General features: G+C 45.3%; 1 protein-coding gene across 1 annotated transcript in view; it reads left to right on the forward strand.

Annotated features, from left to right (window-relative positions):
* Positions 1-12,517: 12,517 nt before the first annotated feature.
* hdac11 (histone deacetylase 11) overlaps positions 12,518-22,276 on the forward strand; it is a gene marked incomplete at its 3' end in the record, with an annotated part of 32,909 nt that continues 23,150 nt past the window's right edge. The window contains exons 1-2 of the mRNA XM_080026194.1: positions 12,518-12,599; positions 18,750-18,850. Coding sequence (XP_079882320.1) covers positions 12,533-12,599; positions 18,750-18,850 — 168 coding nt within the window. The 5' untranslated portion in view covers positions 12,518-12,532. The remainder of the gene's footprint in view (positions 12,600-18,749; positions 18,851-22,276) is intronic.

Here is a 22,276-nt window from a genome sequence, read left to right on the forward strand (position 1 = left end):
GTACACATTTTCTTCCAGTGTGCAATGCCCCCTGACCCCCAACAAGGACCAGGGTCCCTCCCACAGTGTCCCAAAATCATCTGGGAAACACTGACACTTAATATGTTTTTTGCCAATAATTGTATGTATCTGTGCGGAAAAGTCAGTGTAACTGACTGGATAGGTAGGAGTGGGGGGGCCCTTTGAGAGTCTTGGTCCAGGGGCCTATTCTCTCATACTCCGTCGAAGAACCAACTGGATTCCACAATCTTTTTAATTTTCGCATTATTTATTAAAAAAAAAAAAAAACGGGGGGCCCCACACTAGGACTTGAAACGGGCCCCCAGATCGTTAAGGCCGCCCCTGTGATAATGACAGAACTGGACTCCTACAGTACTAAGACGACAGGCCAGTAATTTTCAACAATGAACATTGTGTGCACTGCCTCACACACAAACTCTCAGTTCAACTAAGTCCACAAACAAAAATATAACAATTTACAATAGCGTTTTTCTCTTACTATGCATGTTGCTTAGTGGGACTTACTTTTAGCATGGAGTGAGCTGAAGTGGCGCTGAAGATTTGAAGCCTTGAAATGCGCTAATGACGCCTGGCATATAAGGCAGAATGGCTTGGTATAACGTTCAACAAAAAAATATAAACTCTCCCACTCTGTTTCGGAGCGAACTTGACACAAATTGTTTACTCACGGAAAACCTCCCTCCAAGCTGAGCGGAGAGTTTTAGGTTGCGTCCACACCAAACGTTTGCGAACGTTATGTTGCGTCCTCAATTAAACATTTGCGAACATGTGTATGTATACACATTAACAAAATAAACAATTAAATGATAAACAACATGTAAAACGAACGTAAGAGCCGCATGAAACGTTTGCGAACATGCACACACATAGGCCCACACAAAAAAAGTAAAGTAAAGTAAAAAAATAAAAAATTATAATCACAAAATTTGATATGAACTGAAGAGCCGCACGAAGCAAGGCAAAGAGCCGCATGCGGCTCGCAAGCTGCAGGTTGGCCACCCCTGAACTAAAGTGAAACAGTCACTTTTAAGTTATAGCTTTATAACTTCAAACAGTGTTCCAGAGATCCAATTTTCCTGTGAGTAAAATTGTTTTATTTATATTATGAGAATATATCCTAGAAAAGGTTCACTTCTCTGAAATAGTGCAAAGTCACATAGTGCACCTTTAAATGATCAACATCGTCTGAGGAATGATCCCATAAACCAGTGTTAAGTAAAACGATAGTTACGTATGTAACTACGGTTCTATGAGTTCCGGATGACCGCCAGAGGCGGTGCTTGTAGCACTGGATATTCCATCGCGCGCATGCGCAGGTCGAGATCTTTATACCAACAAAGTCACCTGTGACACCTGGGTGACCCCGGAATGTCTATATATTCCGGAAGTCACCAGAGGATCTGTTCCACTGGATCTTCTCGCGGTGTCTGAGAAGTCTGAGTGACAGAGAACTCTGGCGGTCATCCGGAACTCATAGAACCGTAGTTACATACGTAACTATCGTTCTATTTCGTTCCTACTGACCGCCAGAGGCGGTGCTTGTAGCACTGGATGACTTATACCAAAAAGGTCACGAAGAGTACTCACCACTTAAGGGCTTGCAGCCATCAACAGGACAGCCGTCGCCACCGGATGAGGAGCAGCGACATTCACTCTGTAGAACCGCGCAAACGTACATGATGAAGACCATGTAGCCGCGGAGCAGATGTCCTGAAGAGGAACCCCCTTCAAGGCCGCCCATGACGTAGCCATACTCCTGGTAGAGTGGCACTTAACGGCCAAGGGCACAGGGAGCCCCTGTGCTCTATATGCATTCAACACTAGATCCACAATCCAGTGAGAGAGTCTCTGCTTGGACAGGGCAGCCCCTTTCCTGCAGCCCCCGTAACAGACAAAGAGGTTATCTGTCTTACGTAAGCTGGTTGTCGCTTCAACATACGCCCTAAGCGCCCGCACCGGGCACAGCGGGTCTGACACTCCCTCTGCACCCCCCGGAGAGCCTGGGGGATTGAAAGCAGCCAACTCAATTGGTTGGTTTGCGTGATGGGGAGACAAACGTTTGGGCAGGAAGGATGGATTCGGCCAGAGCACCACTCCTGACCCATCTGCGTGCCAGCGCATACACGCCTGGCTCACTGACAAGGCATGGAGTTCACCGACCCGTTTCGCAGTTGCAATGGCGAGAAGGAAAGCCGTTTTCATAGACAGCCGCGTCAGATCTGCCTGACTTAGCGGCTCAAATGGGGGCAGACATAAGGACCTCAGAACCACTTGCAAGTCCCATGATGGTGCCCTCAGGGGTCGTGGTGGTCGAAGCCTCTGGGCTCCCTTTAGAAACTGCCTGACTAGGTAGTGGGATCCTACCGTCTGGCTATCAACCCTTGCATGTGCAGCCGAGATTGCAGCCACATAAACGCGCAGGGTCGAAGCAGCCCTGTTGTTGTCCAACACAGACTGCAGAAAGTTCAGTATCACCACCACCGAGCAAGTCTCCGGGACCTCGCCTTGTGTCACGCACCACTGTGAAAACAACTTCCACCTGTTTGCATAGAGCAACCTAGTGGAGGGTGCTCTAGCACTAAAAATGGTACGGACCACCGACTGGTCGCAAGACGTCAGCAGTGGGTCCTGGCTCTCAGGGGCCACACGCACAGCCGCAGGCGCCCCGGATTTGTGTGCCATATACGCCCGCCGACCTGAGACAGAAGATCCTGTCTCTCTGGAAGGCGCCAAGCCTCTCCGTTGAGGAGTTTCAGCAATGCTGGGAACCACAGCCTCCCTGGCCAATGTGGGGCCACCAGAAGTAGGCTGTGACCGCCACGCTGGACTCTGTCCAGTGTTGCCAGTATAAGGGGAATTGGAGGAAATGCATAGAGCAGGCTGTCTGGCCAAGCATGAGCCAGAGCGTCCTGTCCTAAGGGGCTGGTCCTCTCCATCACGGAGAACCAGAGGGGACAGTGGGTCGTCTCTTCGGAAGCAAAGAGATCCACCACTGCCCTGCCATACCTGTCCCAAATCATGCCCACCACCTCCGGATGGAGCATCCACTCCCCGGAGGGTGGCCCTTGGCGAGAGAGAAGGTCTGCCGCTATGTTCTGGACACCTGGAACATGGGCAGCCCTCAGGCTTAGGAAATGGGGGAACGCCCATGTAAGGAGTCCCTGCGCGACCCGCAGGTTCCGCCTCGATCTGGTGCCCCCCTGGTGGTTGACGTGGTAGACAGTGGAAATGTTGTCTGTCCGGACGAGAACATGCCGGTTTCTCAGAACTGTAAGGAAGTGCTTTAGAGCCAAGAACACCGCAAGGAGTTCCAACACATTTATATGCTCCAGCCTCTGCTGGGAATCCCACTGGCCTCTGACAGTCCTGTGGCGCCATACTGCGCCCCAGCCGGTAAGGGAGGCGTCTGTCTCTACGACCTCCCGCCAGGAAGCCAGCCTCCCTAAGGGCGCCCCCGCAATCAGGTACGCCCTCTCTCTCCAGGGTCGGAGGGCCAAAAGGCACTGCCCAGACACCCTGACCATCTTGTGTTTCTGCCACTTGGGGTCCAAGTGGAGACCATTGGCCCAGATCTGCAGAGGCCGCAACCTGAGAAGGCCTAGCGGGACCACGCCGGATGCCGCGGCCAGCATACCAATCAGTCGCAGGAAGAGGCCGTATGCCAGCAACCTCCCCCGCCTGAAGCGCTGTAGTAGCTGCAGAATGGTAGCGACGCGCTTTGGAGAGAGGCAGGCTCGCATGTCCACCGAGTCGAGCACCAGCCCCAGATAACTCACCACCCGACATGGTGTAAGGTTGCTCTTGGAAAAGTTGACCGTGAGGCCAAGCCGATCCACATGGCTGAGGAGCCTGGCTGTGTCCCTGACTGCCTGCTCCCGAGTTGGGGAAATGATTAGCCAGTCGTCTAGGTACGGCAATATCGCCATACCGCCGGCCTGTAATGGGGACAGGGCTGCTGCCACACACCTTGTAAATATACGTGGGGCCAGAGACAGCCCGAATGGAAGGACCTTGAATTGGTACACCTTGCCCAGAAATGCGAAGCGGAGGAACCGCCTGTGACGCTGTGAAATAGGGACATGAAAGTAGGCGTCTTTCAGGTCTATCGACACGAACCAGTCCCCCGGAGCGATAGCCCGGAGGACATCTGCAACACGCAGCATGTGGAAGGAAAAGACCTTGAGGTACCGATTCAGCCGTCTCAAGTCCAGAATGGGGCGAAACCCGCCATCCTTCTTCGGTACCAGAAAGTAGGTTGAGTAGAACCCCTTGAGCTGTTCCTGTGGCTCTACTACCTCAATGGCACCCTTCCCCAGGAGGGTGGCCACTTCCTGGGTCAGGACCAGGGATCTGCCGGGATCTTTGACCACAGTAAGTCTGATCCCGCTGAAAGTTGGGGGCCGGCGTCGGAATTGTAGTGTGTACCCGTTGGACAGCGTGGACACCATCCACGGGTCTGTGGTCTGTTCTTCCCAGTAGTCCAGGTGCTGCTGAGAAAAACGTCCGACGGCCGGCCCTTGATCTTCAGTACCTACCCCCCCTGCCCCTAGGGGCCTTGGGGGGGGGGGCGGCCTCCCGTGGCGCCTGCCAACCTGCTCGGAGAAACGCTGGCCCCTTGCTCGTCCAGCTGGACGTGGTCGAGGGCGATTGGCACAGGGTACCACAGGGGCCCTTGGTCTGTAATAAGGTGGCGGTGGCCGCCGCAAACTCGCAAATTGCTGGCTGGCCTGGCCAGCCTGCACACTCCGCTCCAGGGCCTGAAGTGCAGCTGGCCCAAACGTCTGGCCTGGCACAACCGGAAGAGACCGGAGGGTCCGACGACACACCTCCGACAGGGGGGACTGCGCCAGCCAAACCTGGCGGCGCGCCAACGTAATTGTTGACATTAATCTGCCCAGCTCCCTAGTCATAAAAGCAAACGTCTGAAGAGAAATCTCACTTAGGGTCTGAGCTGAGGGATCAACCTCTGACCCCTGAATGGTCTGGGACAAAGCCAGAACAGTATGCGAAAGCGAATTCCCGAGACGGCCCATACGGGCAGCAATGCCGTAGCTTCTGGTAAGCAGCTCGTCCGTAATTCGGCACTGGGGCCGAGGGCAGCGCGCATCGGCCCTCAGCGCCTCATCTGGGGAGACAACCAAGGATGCTATCGCTGGCTCAATTGGCGCTAACCGGTCCAAGCCGTAAGCCCCAGCGTCTCTCATAGCCGCCAGCTCTCTGCTATCGCCAGAGTGATGGGACCAAGCCTTGGCCTCCGGCCAGCACCTATGCAGCTCCGCAATGTACGGCTCAGAGGGGGGCACCATGAAAACAGAGGGTTGAACAGCCTGTGGAAAAAATGCACTTACCGGTGCAGATGAAACCGGAGCCTCGTCTACTCCCAGCTTTGCCAGCGCCATACGCAAGGCTGGCCTAACTGTGCAGCGGCCGGGCACTGGCCCTCTAGCCGAGCTGTCCGCCGACTCCTGGGAGAAAGCCTGAGAAGCCAGGGACGCCTCGTCGATCTGTCCTCCCTCCTCTGTAAAGAGACTACAGGATGCAGCTGTAGACAGCATATCATCCTCTGAATAGGACAGTTGCGCAGCCGCGGGAACACACGCAGCGGCTGGTACCCCCTGTGCCCGTCGGAGGTTCTCCAAGAGGGCTTTGATTTGAGCCACGTCCCCCGATAGCGTGCTCACCTGGGTTGTCAAATCGTCTACCCTACGGGACTTCCCGGGGGGTCCCCCAGCTGCAGAGGAGCGCCGCTTGGCGCCACTAGGACCCGCACCCGACGGGGGCAACCCTAGTCCCTCCACCTCAGCCAGCCTAGCCAGCCTTAGTGCATGAGGCATGCAACTACAATTCATGCATGGATCATCCGACAGTGCTTCCCTCAGGTGCTCAACCCCCAGACATGCAGAGCACTGGTCATGGCCATCCTCCGCTTGCAGGGAGGCCAAGCAGATGACACAATTATGGGCGCTTGACATAATGGCAAATTTAATTACCCTATCTCAGTAACTAATTAGAAATAGCAAATTAGTTAGTAGGCTATGCAGCCGGGCTCTAGGCCTACTGGAGGCAAATTAACGCAGGCTTAGGCAATCGCGCCCTAGGCGAGAGCACCCGAGCACGACGCCCCTGCAAAACGATAACTGAAGTACGCAACTGGCCTAGGCGACACAGCACCCAAGCAGCAGTGCAGCAAAGCTAGCAAATACAACAGCTAGCAGAATAAATTAGAACTTACCGTGGAGGCGCTATCCCAGCCGCTCACTGGCAACTAATCAAGTAGCAACTGGCCTAGGCGACACAGCACCCACGCAGCAGTGCAGCAAAGCTAGCAGAATAAATTAGAACTTACCGTGGAGGCGCTATCCCAGCCGCTCACTGGCAACTAATCAAGTAGCAACTGGCCTAGGCGACACAGCACCCAAGCAGCAGTGCAGCAAAGCTAGCAGAATAAATTAGAACTTACCGTGGCGGCGCTATCCCAGCCGCTCACTGGCAACTAATCAAGTAGCAACTGGCCTAGGCGACACAGCACCCAAGCAGCAGTGCAGCAAAGCTTAGCAAAAAGAATTTAGAACTTACCGTGGCGGCGTTAAGCCCAGCCGCTCACTGGCAACTAATCAAGTAGCAACTGGCCTAGGCGACACAGCACCCAAGCAACAGTGCAGCAAAGCTAGCAAAAAAAAATTAGAACTTACCGTGGCGGCGTTAGCCCAGCCGCTCACTGGCACTCTCTTTAGAAAACAATAGCGAGCATACAATCAGCACCGGCCTTAGTGACTTAGCACACAAGCAACGGCGCGACCGAAATAATAACACGGCGACTGACGCCGACTGTTACGAGCTCAATAATGCAAGGTGGAAGGTGACAGCTACCGCGGTAGCCGGCGGCCACGCGTAGCCTTACACTTACTCACCCCTGCCTCCGGCCGCAGCCGTAGTAGAAACAATTGCCAGTCGCAGCCTTTGGTGGTCGACGTTAGATCGAAGCACCAACCCGTAGGTGCAAGCTACTTGCGACAAAGCTATTCGGTATATCTCTCACACACGCTCTGTGTGTGTCCTGCTAATCCGCGAGAAAATAGAAGGAACAGATCCTCTGGTGACTTCCGGAATATATAGACATTCCGGGGTCACCCAGGTGTCACAGGTGACTTTGTTGGTATAAAGATCTCGACCTGCGCATGCGCGCGATGGAATATCCAGTGCTACAAGCACCGCCTCTGGCGGTCAGTAGGAACGAAATAGAACATTGATTCCCTGCATGTGATGTTTTCCCCTTCTGGCTTTAGCGTTGCAAATGGAAAGATGTGTTTGGCTCTGAACAGGTTTCTGAAGAAGTGAAAGGAGGCAGCCAGGAGTGACTGTTTGATCCACAGGGAGTCATCACAACCTCATCGCATTAAATACTGTGCATTGAATGGGGATTTATGAAATGAGGCTATCGTGGTATTACTAAGGTTTCCCTGATGGTAATTTTTCCAAATAATCAATATCTCTGCTTCAGCCGTAGGATCAATCTTGTATTTGTATTTGGTAACAGATGCTCAGTATTGTTGAGCACTGAGCAGAACCATCTAATTCATGTCAGATGTGGACTTCAAAGTGGCAATCAACTTTACAAAAGTAAAAAAATCTATCATGAAACTCAAGTTAGCAATGATACATTGTTTATAACTCACAGGTATGTCTCCATGTCCTTCCTTCAGGCAAGGTGGTTTTGGAAGAACGTTCTCAGAAAATAAATGTTTAAAAGAAAATAGCGATCAGAGCAATAAACTGCAGTATACTTCAGACACAGTAGGAAATAGACATGAGCTAAAAATAAACCACAGGCTACAGTCAGGTCACTGTGGAGGACTACAAACCCCAATATAAGGGATTTTTTTTCTTCTTATTTCAGTTCTCTCAGATTTCCATTCCAGCTGACACACCACGCTGACTCTCCTCACTTCAGACGCAAAACATCTACAGTATATTTCCATTCCATTGATGAACTGTGCTATTTATAGACATGTCACACTTCAGCTGCATGCCAATAGACAGGAGGATTAAAAAGGCAACCATTCCACAGGAATTACAGGTAACAGTGTGCCTGTCGGTGTAGTGGTGCCGACTGTGCTGTCTGTGTAAACTCACTTAGCTCTTCTACAGCAGAGAGACATACAGCATTCACAGAAGCTCTTATGGGGAATAAAAATTTAATCGGGATCAGAATTATCCAGATCCTATAATCCCTTTTTTTGATACCCCAGATGAAAGTGATACAGATACCTTGACATACAAGTAGGGCCTACATTTTACTGATTAATCAATTCAAATTTAATTTCATCAATGTGCATTCAACAAGGGATATGTGCCACTTTGAGTGCTTCCATCAACCCAACCCACTGCTATAGAAAAAAAGAAAGAAGTGTAATTCAGCAGTGTAATTCGTGCTCCACACTTTAATTTGCATTAACACATGAAGTATTTTGTCTCGTTTAGCCTAACCTACACGGTAAGTGAACTTTAGTCGAGGAAAGTGAAAGCTTATGCTTGGAGTAGGCCTATGTGCTGCTTCCGCTTTAAATCTCCGAGTGCGCTGAAAACGTAACTGACAGAGCTCGCGCCCATAGACTGTACTGTACTCGCGCCTGTTCTCTACGTATTCTGCGTAGCTGTGGCGCTGGAGGAAATAAGGATACTGTCAAAGAAGCATTACCAACATAAGACGTTTTCTTCTCTATAAGCTTGCTACTGACAAACACCTCGATCCAAATCCTGTCGGGAAGGACATACACTGACAGTCTACAGTCTCCAGTGACTATTTATCTCCAGCAGCGTGTCAGCGATATTCCCTATACTCCCCATAAAGTAGCAGGTGAGTGACATCGACTGTCGCTAGCTACTGCCCTCTGAAACAGTCCCAAATTGTGTCAGACAGCAGCTGCCTCGACATTTCTTTTTCTTAAACGTTTAAACGAGCTGGGTTAAATAATGTTTAAGTCTGCACACACAATGTAGCTCTGTGTACAGTGTAGCTTACACGCTCTCACAATTCCCTGTACTGTTGCGTCTCTGGAAATGAAAACACATGAATGCGCATGCGCGAGACCTGAAATCTCCTGATTTTAGTTGTTTATTAGGACTTACAAACGTAATTTTGATCTATTAAATTGATCAATTTAAGCAATTTCAAAATCGTACTTTTAATCTAATTTACTTATCTTCTGAGAGTTAAGCTACTGCAAATGTTTGTGTCAGTTTATCATAATCATATATTCGGCATAGCCTACTATTTTTACATTTTTTGTTGACATGTGTGTGATACCATGCGTTTTGTGGGTGCTGCTGACACACCAAGATTATATAACAACGATTGCATGTTGGATCTTCAGTCACAAACGCACAGACGGTGAACTATAACCTAGGCATGCAGTCACTATTCATTGATTGCCATTCATCATCATGAAGCAATGCATCCGACAGACAATGCTATGGATCCCTCTCTGTGTAATCTCACCATCCTAGCCTACATATTCGGTGTGTTGGCATGTGTTTTTTGTCAGACCCTTTGAACCATCATATGGTATTCATGATGATTTAATTTGATTAAATAGTAGGGGTGGGAATCTCTTGGCACCTCACGATTCGATTCCGATTCCGAGGTCAACGATTCGATTCAAAATCGATTCTCAATGCATCTCGATGCAATTTTTTTTACTATGTGTGATTTTCAAAAATATATTTATATACACATCTGAGTTTGCTACTCAGAGTTTGCTAATTACTTCCTACTTTTGTGATGATCATTAAATACAATCAACAGATGAATTACCTTCTCTAATATTGTATGAGAGAAAAAGCTTTTCTTGTCACAAATATGACTTTCTATGACCAGTGCAATAATCAATGCAGCTTTCAACACAATATGGAAGTATGTAAAAACTAAACCGATTCAGTTTAATTTTCTTTCTACTCTTGTGAATCATGTTTCTATAGGATTTCTATTCTATTATTTTCTATGTCATTTCAACACTTTGTGCAAAAAGTATGGCTTGGAATTCAGCTCTCATACAAAAACGTAAACAGACACAATGTCATGGTCTGTTTTGGTGTTTCCTGTTTTATTTTGGTATGTCTGTCTTGTTCCTCCCTGTGTCCTGTCAGGTTTCCCTCCTGTTTGATTACAGCTCCCTTCCCTAATGTGTTTCACCTGTCCCTCGTTGTCTACCCAGTCTTGTGTGTGTATATAACTCCCAGTGTTTCCTTGTTCCCTGTCCTTGTATATATTCCATCAATGCACATCAATATTGGCAAAAGATTTCCAGATCAAATGTCAGTTTATTCAGCAGAAATGATGGCAATCATTATTGGCTTACAGTGGGTGGAGGAAGTTCGACCAGATAGAGTAGTTTTATGCGTAGATTCATTGGCAGCCCTTCAAAGTGTTCAGAGTTGGAACTCTAGCAGACAAGACCTTTTAGAAATTCAACAAAGCTTATATAGATTACACAGAACAGGAATTTATGTTACATTTTGCTGGGTTCCTGCCCATGTAGGAATCAAAGGGAATGAGGGAGCAGATAAAAATGCCAAAACAGCAACTAAACTGGATAATATTATAGATATGCCTTTTGGGAAAGCAGAAGTTAAAGCAATATTAAAAAAAGAAGTAACTAAAAAGTGGCAGGACATGTGGGATAGTGAAATCACTGGAAGAAGTTATTATAATATACAAAAAAATGTGAATGCACATGGTGTTATAAGGAAAAATAGAAGGGAGGAAACAATACTCACGAGAATGAGAATAGGGCATACAGGACTAAATAAAACTCTATATTTAATTGGGAAAAGTGGTACGGATCGATGTGAATGTGGTAAAATAGAAAATGTGAAGCATGTGTTGATGGAGAGTGAGAGGTACTTGAGGGAGAGAAGGAGGTTGGCTGGTAGGGTGCAGAAGGCAGGAAGAGTGTGGAGTCTGGGTGGCATACTGGGAACAGCAGGGGAGGGTGTAACACTTGCACAGAAAGCAGTGATCGAATATTTAGGACACAGGATTAGTTAAAAGAATTTAGTATTTGTATAGCCTAACCCCCCCCCCCCCCCCCTTTTTATTTTTATTTTTTTTTTATTGTTTCCCCCTATACAAGTATCTAGTTATCTGATTATTTATTTTATATGACATAAATGCGGTTGTTACACTCCGGTACAGTTGGTGGCGGTATGCACCAAAAAAGTTATGGTTGCAACCCGCCAATAACCGAAAAGAAGCAGAAGTTCCCTGTCCTTGTCCTGTACCTGTTGGCGAGTCTGTCCCTGTATGTTCCATGTGTTCCATGTGCTCCATGTGCTCCATGTGTTCCATGTGCTCCATGTGCCTTGCCTATGTGCCTTTTTGCATTTCTGGAGTTTTTGTGTTTGGAGTTTTTGTGTTTTTTTTGGACAATAAATTACCCTCACTTGTAACTCTCTGCATTTGGGTCCTGCTTGCCTGTCTGCCACACCGTAACACACAAAGCCAGTGCAGGTCATATGGGTTTGCTGCTCTCTGCCCTTTTGTCGCCACTTGTGTGGTGTGCATGCGCAGTGGCGCAGGAAATACTAATATTAAATACTAGTTATATTTTTTTAATAAATCGATTATTAACTTTTATGAGAATCGATTCGGAATCGTTCGAGAATCGCGATTAATCGGAAAATCGATTATTTTTCCCACCCCTATTAAATAGGCTAAGACAGAATAAAACATTGTTATATAAATTATTTATTTGTAATTTCTCAGGGGAATTAAAATGACATCCTGTCCACACGAATAGTTACAGCGGTGACAAGTTAACAAACGTCATTGTCAGCTGGTAATATTGTCTTTTTCTTAACCAGATGAAAGGAGCAATGCCTGAAAAACAACATGTCTCTCGAAGAAGATAATGACGATAAAAAGAGGTGAGTGGCTCAAACAAACAAACAGAGTGACGGTATAAACGGTGCCTTTTTAAGCCACTGGGGAAATCACTTGACATAAATGTGATTAGAGCTGCAACGATTAATCGACAAATCGATTATTAATCGATTACTAAAATAATCGCCAACTATTTTGATAATCGATTAATCGTTTCGAGTATTTTTTTTATAAAAAACTCCAAATTCTCTGATTTCAGCTTCTCAAATGTGAATATTTTCTGGTTTCTTTAATCCTATTATGACAGTAAACTGAAATATCTTAGTGTTTTGGACATAACAATACATTTGAAGACGTCAACATGGGCTTTAGAAAATGTATACATTTTTCACCATTTTCTGACATTTTACGGACAAACACTAATCGATCAAGAAAATAATCGACAGATTAATCGATTATCAAAATAATCGTTAGTTGCAGCCCTAAATGTGATTCACCAACAGTGTTGTGTTGACACTTTTTTTTTTACTTTCTTCTTTCTTTCTCAGCTCTCACAGCACTGCACTGTACATCAGCATCCCTCCAAAATGTCTGCCCATCGTGTACCACCCAGACTACAACATTACCTTCATGGGTCTGGAAAAGCTCCATCCATTTGATGCAGGGAAGTGGGGGAAAGTCATACACTTCTTGAAAGGTAAAATGGCAAACAGTGTGGCAGTTATACAAGGACATCTCCCCGAAGCAATGTATATGGGAATCACCCGAGAGTGGATCAGAGAGCCATAGTACAAAGAATAGGGAGCAGATAGGTGGCATGTAGTAAGCTGGAGAGGGGAATGGAAGAGCAATAGAGCACTGGTAATTAGAGATAATTCCCTGTGTGTGTGTGTGTGTGTGTGTGTGTGTGTGTGTGTGTGTGTGTGTGTGTGTGTGTGTGTGTGTGTGTGTGTGTGTGTGTGTGTGTGTGTGTGTGTGTGTGTGTGTGTGTGTGTGTGTGTGTGTGTGTGTGTGTGTGTGTGTGTGTGTGTGTGTGTGTGTGTGTGTGTGTGTGTGTGTGTGTGTGTGTGTGTGTGTGTGCTGGTATACAGGAGATGATGAGGGCCCCAGCGCAGGTTTATAAGGCCAAGGGGAAAAACAAGTGGCTGGCAAACTGGCATTACTTCACACAAAGTTGTTGTCAGATTTTCACCGTGGACTGTCTTTGCAGAGGAAAGTACCTAGCGCACACACAGAATATTAATGAATTCACAAAAGTTTGAGAAGTTAAAGAGTGTAGCGGACAAAGAGCTTATGGTTCTTTAAGTTTACCCTTGCAATTATTGGAGGAAAAGTCAGGGGATGATATTGCAAAATTTAACTAGCAAATCTTGTGTAATAGATTTAAACCAGTCGGTTACTATTTACTTTCAAAGTGAGAGGCTGACCTGTTTTTTTAAACAGTGGATTGTCAACATTTTGTGTTCATAAATAGTCTCACAATAGAACAGCTAAAGCTAGGCAGAAAGTTGAATCAGTAAGTAATAAGTAATAATGGATTATGCTGGATTACGCCTGATGCCTATTGCACCATGATCTCAATGCAAATATGTTACAATTTTGACTCTAGTACTTTTATATAGCATGATAAAGACTGTCAGTCATGTTCATCACATTCATCCAAATGGTTATGTTGTATCTTAAAGGTTCATTAAGCGGAATGGTCAGTTTAGCTAACTTTCTGTCAGTGACTGCAGTTAGCAGTCCCCTCCCTCGACCCCACGTCACCACTTTAATGCACTGCGGCCTTCAAGCAGCAAGTTATCTAGCATCATCTCAGATCCATAAACATGATAAAATCCATCAAAACAGACATCGGGAAGGATTTTCACCTGCTCCGCCATTGTAGGCACATACACATTAACCCATCTGTCGCCCTGCACGTTCACCAGCAGTGAGACGGGTGCCGGTTTGTAGCATTCTCTCTTCTGATTGGATATCAGTAGTGGGTTCCCCGAAAAGTTTATTTGCCGATTACATGCAGAGCGAGTGACTGAGATTGGCTTTATGAAACGTGCACACTATATAAGTGATCACTGTATGAATAAAGAGCGATTTAACACTTATATTAACATAAATAAATCGCTTACTTCACCTTTAAAGATCTCCTATTATACTACTTTTCTGGTCTTAATTTCTTGTTAAATACTGCTATAGAGCAACCTGACACAAATCACATCACAAAAAACCATGTAGATTTTGGGGAAACTCTTCCCCTCATCTGAGCGAGCACAGCAGTCTGCTCCACACTCGGCTTTGTGCTTCTCCACCCCTCCCCCCCTCCTGCAAACCCCACTCCGTTGTGATTGGTTACCTTCCTTCCGGAACACTTTCAGCAGTGCAGCAGAGATTTGAGAGCAGGAAGGTGGGGGCATGGCCAGAGCTTGCCTGAGCAGCATTACCATACATGGAAACATCCGCTTTCGTGACGACAAGAATATCCGGAAATTCTGAACCGATTTGAACACGTGATTTCTCGACCGGCTGCCCTAGTATTTAGTGCTCTGCACAGCCACCCCAGACGGTCAGCAGGGAATACGTCTAAATGCATGTACGTCATTATTTGATACGCTAGTATGGTTAAACATGACTATAAATCATTATAACAATGTTTATATGTCATAAAAGTCAAAAAGTATCATAGGTCCTCTTTAAAGCTGCAGTTGATAATTTGAGCCGTTGGGATCCCAACGGCTGTTTTCCCAACGCTCTACCTGCTGTAGCTCCTCCCTCTGAACGACAGCTACGCACGTTCATGTGAATTCAGTTACTGACAGACACCATGTCCGATTCCGAGGTGATTAAACATTAGTAATGATAACTACATACGTACATATTGAGCATACATTTTAATCACAGACATACCATGTATGTTAGCTTAAAATCATTGTAAGTGTGCTGGTAGGCCTAACAAAAGTAGCTGTAACAGCCAGGCAAGATAGCAAACTAATTGTAACAGAGCGGAGAGGTGTGTGTGTTTCTCCTACTATATGCTCCTGCTCTGACCGCAGCTGGGAGGGGCTGCTCGGGCAGTGTTGCCAATTTAGCGATTTTGTCGCTATATTTAGCTACTTTTCAGCCCCCCTGGCGACTTTTTTTTCAAAACAGCGACAAGCGACAAATCTAGCTTTTTTTCTAGTGTAATTGGTGACTTTTTCGCCGAAGCAAATATCACTTTTAACTAGAGGTGGGCATAGATTAATTTTTTTAATCTAGATTAATCTAGATTAATTTTGGAATTAATCTAGATTAATCTAGATTAAAATGTCTCATTTGAATTCATTCATAATATGTGTGTGCTCCTAAATAATGACTCAAAATAAGTCTTTGAGAACGTGTTTCTCAAGCCAGGTGGAGCATCAGACCAGGGGCTCATCTGCTTGAGGAAGCTGTTCTACTATGATAATTGGTGATGAAAATAAATAATGTTCAACAAGATGTTACTTAGTAACGCGTTACCGGCATCGGACCTCTTTTTTCAGTAACGAGTAATCTAACGCGTTACTATCTCCAAACCAGTAATCATCAGATTAAAGTTACTCATCAAAGTCACTGTGCGTTACTTTTTCTGTAATTTTCCTTAGTGAAACATTTTACATAACTGCACAAATGACTGCGATTGCGATTTTATGCAAATAAATGTGCACGCATGTGTCTCTAAACGCTCCAACTGCTCCAACCGCTCCTCTCGTCTTTTTGGTAGCGCCCCTCTCTGACATGCAGCGTGTGTGTGTGCGCCTGTGTCTGTGTCTGTGTGTGTGTGTGTGCAGCAGCATTACGGCCGAACTGTGGCGCAAAACAAAGTTTTCCCCCCGATGAAATATAGCGTCTGCTAAGGGGATATTTAGGATTCGGGTACGGTGACGTTGAAGAGATAGAAGTGTTTAAAACTTGGAAACTTATTGTCACGTGGCGACCGGTGGCCACACACACCCACCCTGCGTTCCAATACCCGATTGTGTCGTGGGCAAGTGATGGAGAGAGAGAGCGGCGGGTGTGTGAGAGAATAAAGGCTCCTCAAGTGTCAACAACGGCCCCCGGCTATTATTATCTCCCCTGAGCCGAACAGGAGGTGGAATAAGAGATTAACGGCGATATTTTTTTTATCGCCGATAAGAGTCTGGCGTTAACGCAGCACGTTAACGCCGATAACGGCCCACCACTACTTTTAACGCTTCTCAACGAGCAGCGGGAGCCTCCTGGCCCGTCCCCCGTCACAGAGCACTGACAGACGGCCCGGTCCTCGCGCAGCTGCCCCTCCCAGCTGCGGTCAGAGCAGGAGATACACATCTCAGCTCGGGGCTGCTGCACGAGGAGCGGGCTGCGTGTCAGTGCTCCCGCTGCTCGTTGAGAAGAGATGATACTTGCTTTGGCGAAAAAAGTCACCAATAACACCAGAAAAAAAAGCTAGATTTGTCGCTGTTTTGAAGAAAAAAAAGTCGCCAGGGGGGCTGAAAAGTCACTAAATATGGCGACAAAATCGCTTTGAGTTGGCAATACTGATCACAGGACGAGGGCTATATGGGGCCAGCGGCAGGCAGAGGAAGGGGACGAGGTCGCGGTCGGAGAGGTCTTGATGTGATAGGGCAAGAAGACATGGCCGGTGTACTTTTTTTCAAGCTCTCTCCGTCTCCCTTTCAGCAGTTAACTTTTCAACATTCGTCTTTCCTCGTTTTTTTGCTGTCTTAGCGGTGTTAGTTGTTAGTATCCTGGGAATGGTAAATTGAGGGTTCGTTTGTGAAGACATTGCTACTCGCTGTCCGCCGTAGTAGCCTTGTACCAAACAGTAGGCTAGTGTCAGACTGCTAGGGTCGTGAACGCTCACGCAACTGACGCATCAACGTCGTTGCCAAGGTCCCACAGCCAATAAGAACGGAGAATCTGACCTCGCTCTGATTGGTCAAAATTAACATGAGCGGTGGCAATTTTGGGGGGCAGCACACAGAGGCAGGGGGGAGCAAAGTGATAAAAAAATATTTTCAGACCACTTCACCTACATATAGCTGAATGGCTATTATGACAGTTTTGCCAAATATTACAGTAAAAAAACTCTCAACTGCAGCTTTAATTAACAACAAAAAACTCTCAAATAAGTGTTGCTGTAGTGTTGTGACAGAGTTTGGTCTTATTCAACTGAATGTTGATGGAGGATAGGTCATTCTCTATTGGTCTATCACCAAGCCTGGACTATAGGTTGGATGTAGAGTCAGTGATTTGCCTGCGCTAATGCACATTTTTGGATTGTGCTAGAGCTCCACTTACACTAATTGAGGAAAATGCTACATTAGCCTCAAATAGTATATTCCTTCTGACCCATGTCCTTAAAGAGCACCTATTATTCTTTTGCCTCTTTTCTGACCTATAAATGTTGTTATAATGTTTTATAGTCATGTTAAATGATACCAAAATGTCAAATAATGATGTAGGTACATGCATTAAGATGTATTCCCTGCATACTGTCTGGGGTGGCTGCGTACACCTCTCAACACTAGGGTGCCTGTCTTCAAGTACAGACTTCAAATTTCCTGCATTGCATTACGTGTATAACACAGATTTCCTTGTATGGTCATGCTGCTACACGCTCAGGCCCGTCCTTTCTCCGCCCTCCCCTGCCTGCTCAAATCTACCCCGCGCGCACTGCAGTCCGCTCTTTTTACTTGACAGTATAGCTAATAGGTCCATGCAGTGTAGCAATGAAGCTAGGGGGCGGTGCCTGTTGTAGTTGCATCTGCTGCGGTCAGAGCAGACCGATGCAGATGAAAGACAGGGTCTCAGGGCGCACTCACACTAGGCAAAGTTGCACCGTTACCATGCCCAAGCAAGATTGCCCCTCTCCCCACTCCCCCGCTGGCCTGCACTCACACTGCTCCTAAAGATCTGGGCCAAGGCACAAATGTTTCTTGCCCTACGACACCACGTGTATATGCCCATTTGGGATTTGGAGCGTACTTGTAGCCTACACATGAATTGTCTTTTGAATATTTTCATCAGGGCAAATGTGTAGCAAATATTCCTCCAGCCTTAACATTCTTCTAGACAATTACCAAGCCGTGCTTGTGCGAGTGTCGGCTCTTTAGCATCTGTTGTTCGGCCTGAGTACATCTCTCCCAAGTGTGCTGCGGCTGAAGAAGTGTATCGTGCTGGAGTACGGATGGCGCACTCACACTGGTCAAACGTCCTAGCCTTTGGGGGGCAAACGTACTTGGGCCGGTACAGATGGTCTTGTGTGAGTGCGCCCCTAAAGAGAGTTTGGTTTAGGCTCAGAACGTCTTCGCAGAGAGGCTATGAGACTAAATACAGCCTGTATTTAGTCTCATAGCCTCTCTGCGATTATACAGCAATGCCAGTGTGAGAAATAAAAAGGGATTTTTGGACGCTACACCATGAAAACAGTGGGGATAAATAACTTGTCTGAATCTGAATACTGTATTATACTTTATTCAATAGAACTTCTTTTTTATTTCTGTTGTGTAATTTTTTGTTACTTATTGACATACTGTAGACTGGCTGACAGATATGTACACAGTGCACATATCCTATTGTGTTGGTGCATAGGAATTACTGTGTGGTTTGGTCGCTAATAACTGTTCAAATACATGCTGATGTCTTGGACAGGTTAATGCTTTTCATGCTTGGAAGTGTAGTGACATTAACATAGAACAATTGTGTTGTAAAAAATAAAACTCATGTAGGTTTATTTCCCTGTGTTTCACGTCACATGACATCAGCACCTTGAATTCATCATTTCCATTCAGTCTAAAGCCCATTTGACATGTGCTTCTAATCACACAATGCCTTTCTGTCTCAGAGGAGCAACTCGTCACTGATGGCAACATTGTGGAAGCCCGGGAAGCTACTGAAGAGGATCTGCTGGTGGTTCACACCAAACGCTACCTCCACAGATTAAAGGTATAGTTTTAGTTTTAACCTCAAAACTGCATCTCTCATTTATGACAGTTCTTTTCACCCTGCGTATTACATGCATCGCTCGCTAGTACTAAGGAGTCTGGGAGTATCCATCTTGATTTTTAATTGGTTTGTCATTAAAAATAAAATGTCACTTTCACATTTAATATTATTAGCATTAATGTGGTTCAAACCAAGCAGTTTGTTTCCTGGGATTTTTCACTTCCTTTCTGTTTGGCGATTTCCTTTCCTATTATAAATTTAGGAGGTGATATAACAGAGCGGTGAGTTCTCATCAGAATGCAGTGGATTATCCCATGGGGGAATTAGTCCTCATTCAAATCAATCACGCCGAAGCATATTCAGAAGATAGCACCTCTTGAGTCGATAGGATCTTTTGCATTTTTCATTTATTGGCCCCGGGAATTGATTGGGACCCTGATTTTGTTTTGTTTAATTTTTTTCTTTCAGAGTGGATTTTTTGGGAGGCTACAGTTTACAGGTGCATGTAAACAAATAATAATATCATGGAAAAGTCCATTCAAAAAGTGAACCTTTTAGATTCTAGATTAATTACACAAAGTGCAATATGTCAGGCCTTTTCTTTTGTTTTAGTTTAGTTTGAATGATTACGGTTTAGCCTTAGAGAGAAGGCAACGGAGCAGGTACATTAACGGACTGAGTTTTCCTTTAAAGAATGTGTGGGTCGTTGAAGATGAGTAGGTGTTTGTTCAGTTTATTTGAAGCCTTCAGCAACCGTTTAATGTTGTAAAGTTCCATTTTAATGCACACACATTTGATGTCTTTGTATGTGGATTATAGACGAAAACAATTTCTCTGTAGTATTTCACAAAAGCATTTGTATTGTAAAGTGAATATTAGCACCTGCTGTTAATGTATGCTGAGCCCATGTTAATTAGGCCTACTGATATCAGTGTATTTTCCTGTTATTTATAACATATTTCCCTTATTCAGACTGCAATGCTAAGTTGTAGTGTACATTTTTAAGAAATGTATGGTTATGAATGTGGTCATGACATGATGATTTGTTTTCCCTTATTTTCTGCAGACCACACAAATACTCCCCTCCAAACCTCACACCTTTAATAAATCTGCCAATAAACTGGTGAAAGGGAAAAAGCACCTCGGTGACGGCTGTTATCCACCTAACCTAGCCTATTACATAAAATTATATAAAAAAAAATGTATAATACAGAAATGTCAACCTTCTGAAAAGTATGCTCATGCTAGATTCATTTTACTTCGTGTAGTATGAAACTTTTTGAATGAAATCACAAAAAAATAAATTAACTTTTCATTGATATTTACAATTATTGTAGTTTGTGGCCATTCCACACAGTCAGGAATATGGAAAAACAACTGAGATGTGGTTGTAAGTCTCTCTTAACGGAGATATGTACTCTATCTATCCCTGTATTGCAAGCTGAGCCAAATCCCAGTGGGCTCCAAAGAGGTACCTCCAGTCCTAAAGTTTATATATTTGCATCATTATCTGCTGCTGTCCTGTTTTCATGGGAGATTCAAGCCTAAAGCCCACTGGCAGCATTATTATGTCTTACATTTACATACATGTACTGCCACTAAAAGACCGTTACACATACCATTAAAGCTTGACTTCAACTTAAAAGTTTATTTTAACATAACATGTTGCTCTTATTTTACAACACTTCAATGCTGCTGAACATAAAAAAATAGAATGTAAAATTACAGATTATAATAAATAATATAAAATAGCCCAAACCAGACCTAGCACCAAATAAACCACTGTATTTAAAGCTTCTTGATAAAGAACCCATCTATGGATTCTATGGAGTTATTTGCGTGACGTTAATTCATAGGGAAATAATATGTGCAAGACAATGGTCCTCATTCAAAAATGAGATAGCATTAGATATATAAATTAGGGATTACAGATACTGTCCGATACAATATCATAATTATTATACATTTCTTTGTTGGTGGTGATGTTATGTTTAAGGCTAGGAAGGCTTAAGTGTATCTTAAAGGCAGACTATGCAATATTTTAATGAAAATCTAAATTAGAGTCACACAAAAATAATCCCTCTCAATGATCACTTCTGCCCCACTAGAATATGTGGTGGTGTGTTTATCTGCACAGTCCTCCTCTCTCTGGCTGTATTTCAGTAGAATTTGTAGCACAGTGCAGAAGCCTCTCCACTTCCTTGACTGGGGTTAGCTTTGGTTAGCTCAGTAGCTAACACACCGATATGTACTGTGGTTGCGTTCCGAATCGCATACTCTTTCTTTTTTCTATTCTACATACTACATCCGACGATAAAAATAATCTAGTTAGGATGCAGTAGGCATACTATTGGGGCATACTTTACTCTCTCATTTCATCATAACATTGCGCCTTGATCTTGCCTTTTGCTTTTATATCCGTCGCATCCCCGTTTGTTTTCATATGGAGGCTTCGTCGATGTGACGTCACTTCACGTGCGCACTGGATTGTGGGTCAGAATCGCCCAAATAGGATGCACTTTTCAACACTAACAATCTTGGCCGCATGAAGTAGGACATCCGGGTACTTCTAACCATCCTAAATCTGGCCACAAGAATCGGGACATCCTAAATCTTTTTTCTACATACTATATAGTAGAAAGTATGCGATTCGGAACGCAACCTGTATGTCTAACAAGAAAGTGGTGTCCTCTCTCCCTCCACCGAACGTCGGCACTCGCTCGCTCGCTCAGTTAAAATCATTAAAAAAAAAAAATAGATTTAAAAAAAAATAATAACAATAGATTGCACGCCATATCGCACCCGATACTGATATTGGATCGGACCCATCCCTATTATAAATCAAGCTTACAGTTATGTTTACGATTTAATTGTGCAGCCCTTGTCATAGCACAGGAAATAGCCTCGTTTGAGAAGGAGCCGTCTTGCTAAGACCTGCGCAATTATGACGCTCGTCTTGCTGAGCGCACAGCATTATGGTTAGACTTTTTGTCCGACTTGCACCTGCGGCTGGCTGCGGCTCGGCTGCATGAAGGTGCGCCCACACCAAACACGTTGGGTGCGGTGGCCAACGCGCCCAACGCACCTGATCTGGCGCTTGATCATTTTGTGTCAAAAAATGGTTCAACGTGCCCAACGCGCCTACGCAGCTAGTCTCCCTCCCGATATATTTATTCCCCTAATCAACCATGGCTGCGATCAGACCCGACCCGAAACAACAGCGATCATGTCCGCACAAAAACAACACGACCAACAAATGTGCCAAAAGACAAATAAACAGCAACTGAAAGGAACAAATAGCCTTAAAACAGCATTGCATATTCACGCCGCTCGGAAATGAACACAAACAGCAAGGCAGCACAATACCAAACACATTTACGGCAGCATTGTGTGCACGGCGGTACAAAATAAAGGCAAGTAGCCATT

The sequence above is a fragment of the Ammodytes marinus genome (genome assembly GCF_949987685.1).
Source record: "Ammodytes marinus genome assembly, chromosome: 4".
Taxonomy (NCBI): Eukaryota; Metazoa; Chordata; class Actinopteri; order Uranoscopiformes; family Ammodytidae; genus Ammodytes; species Ammodytes marinus.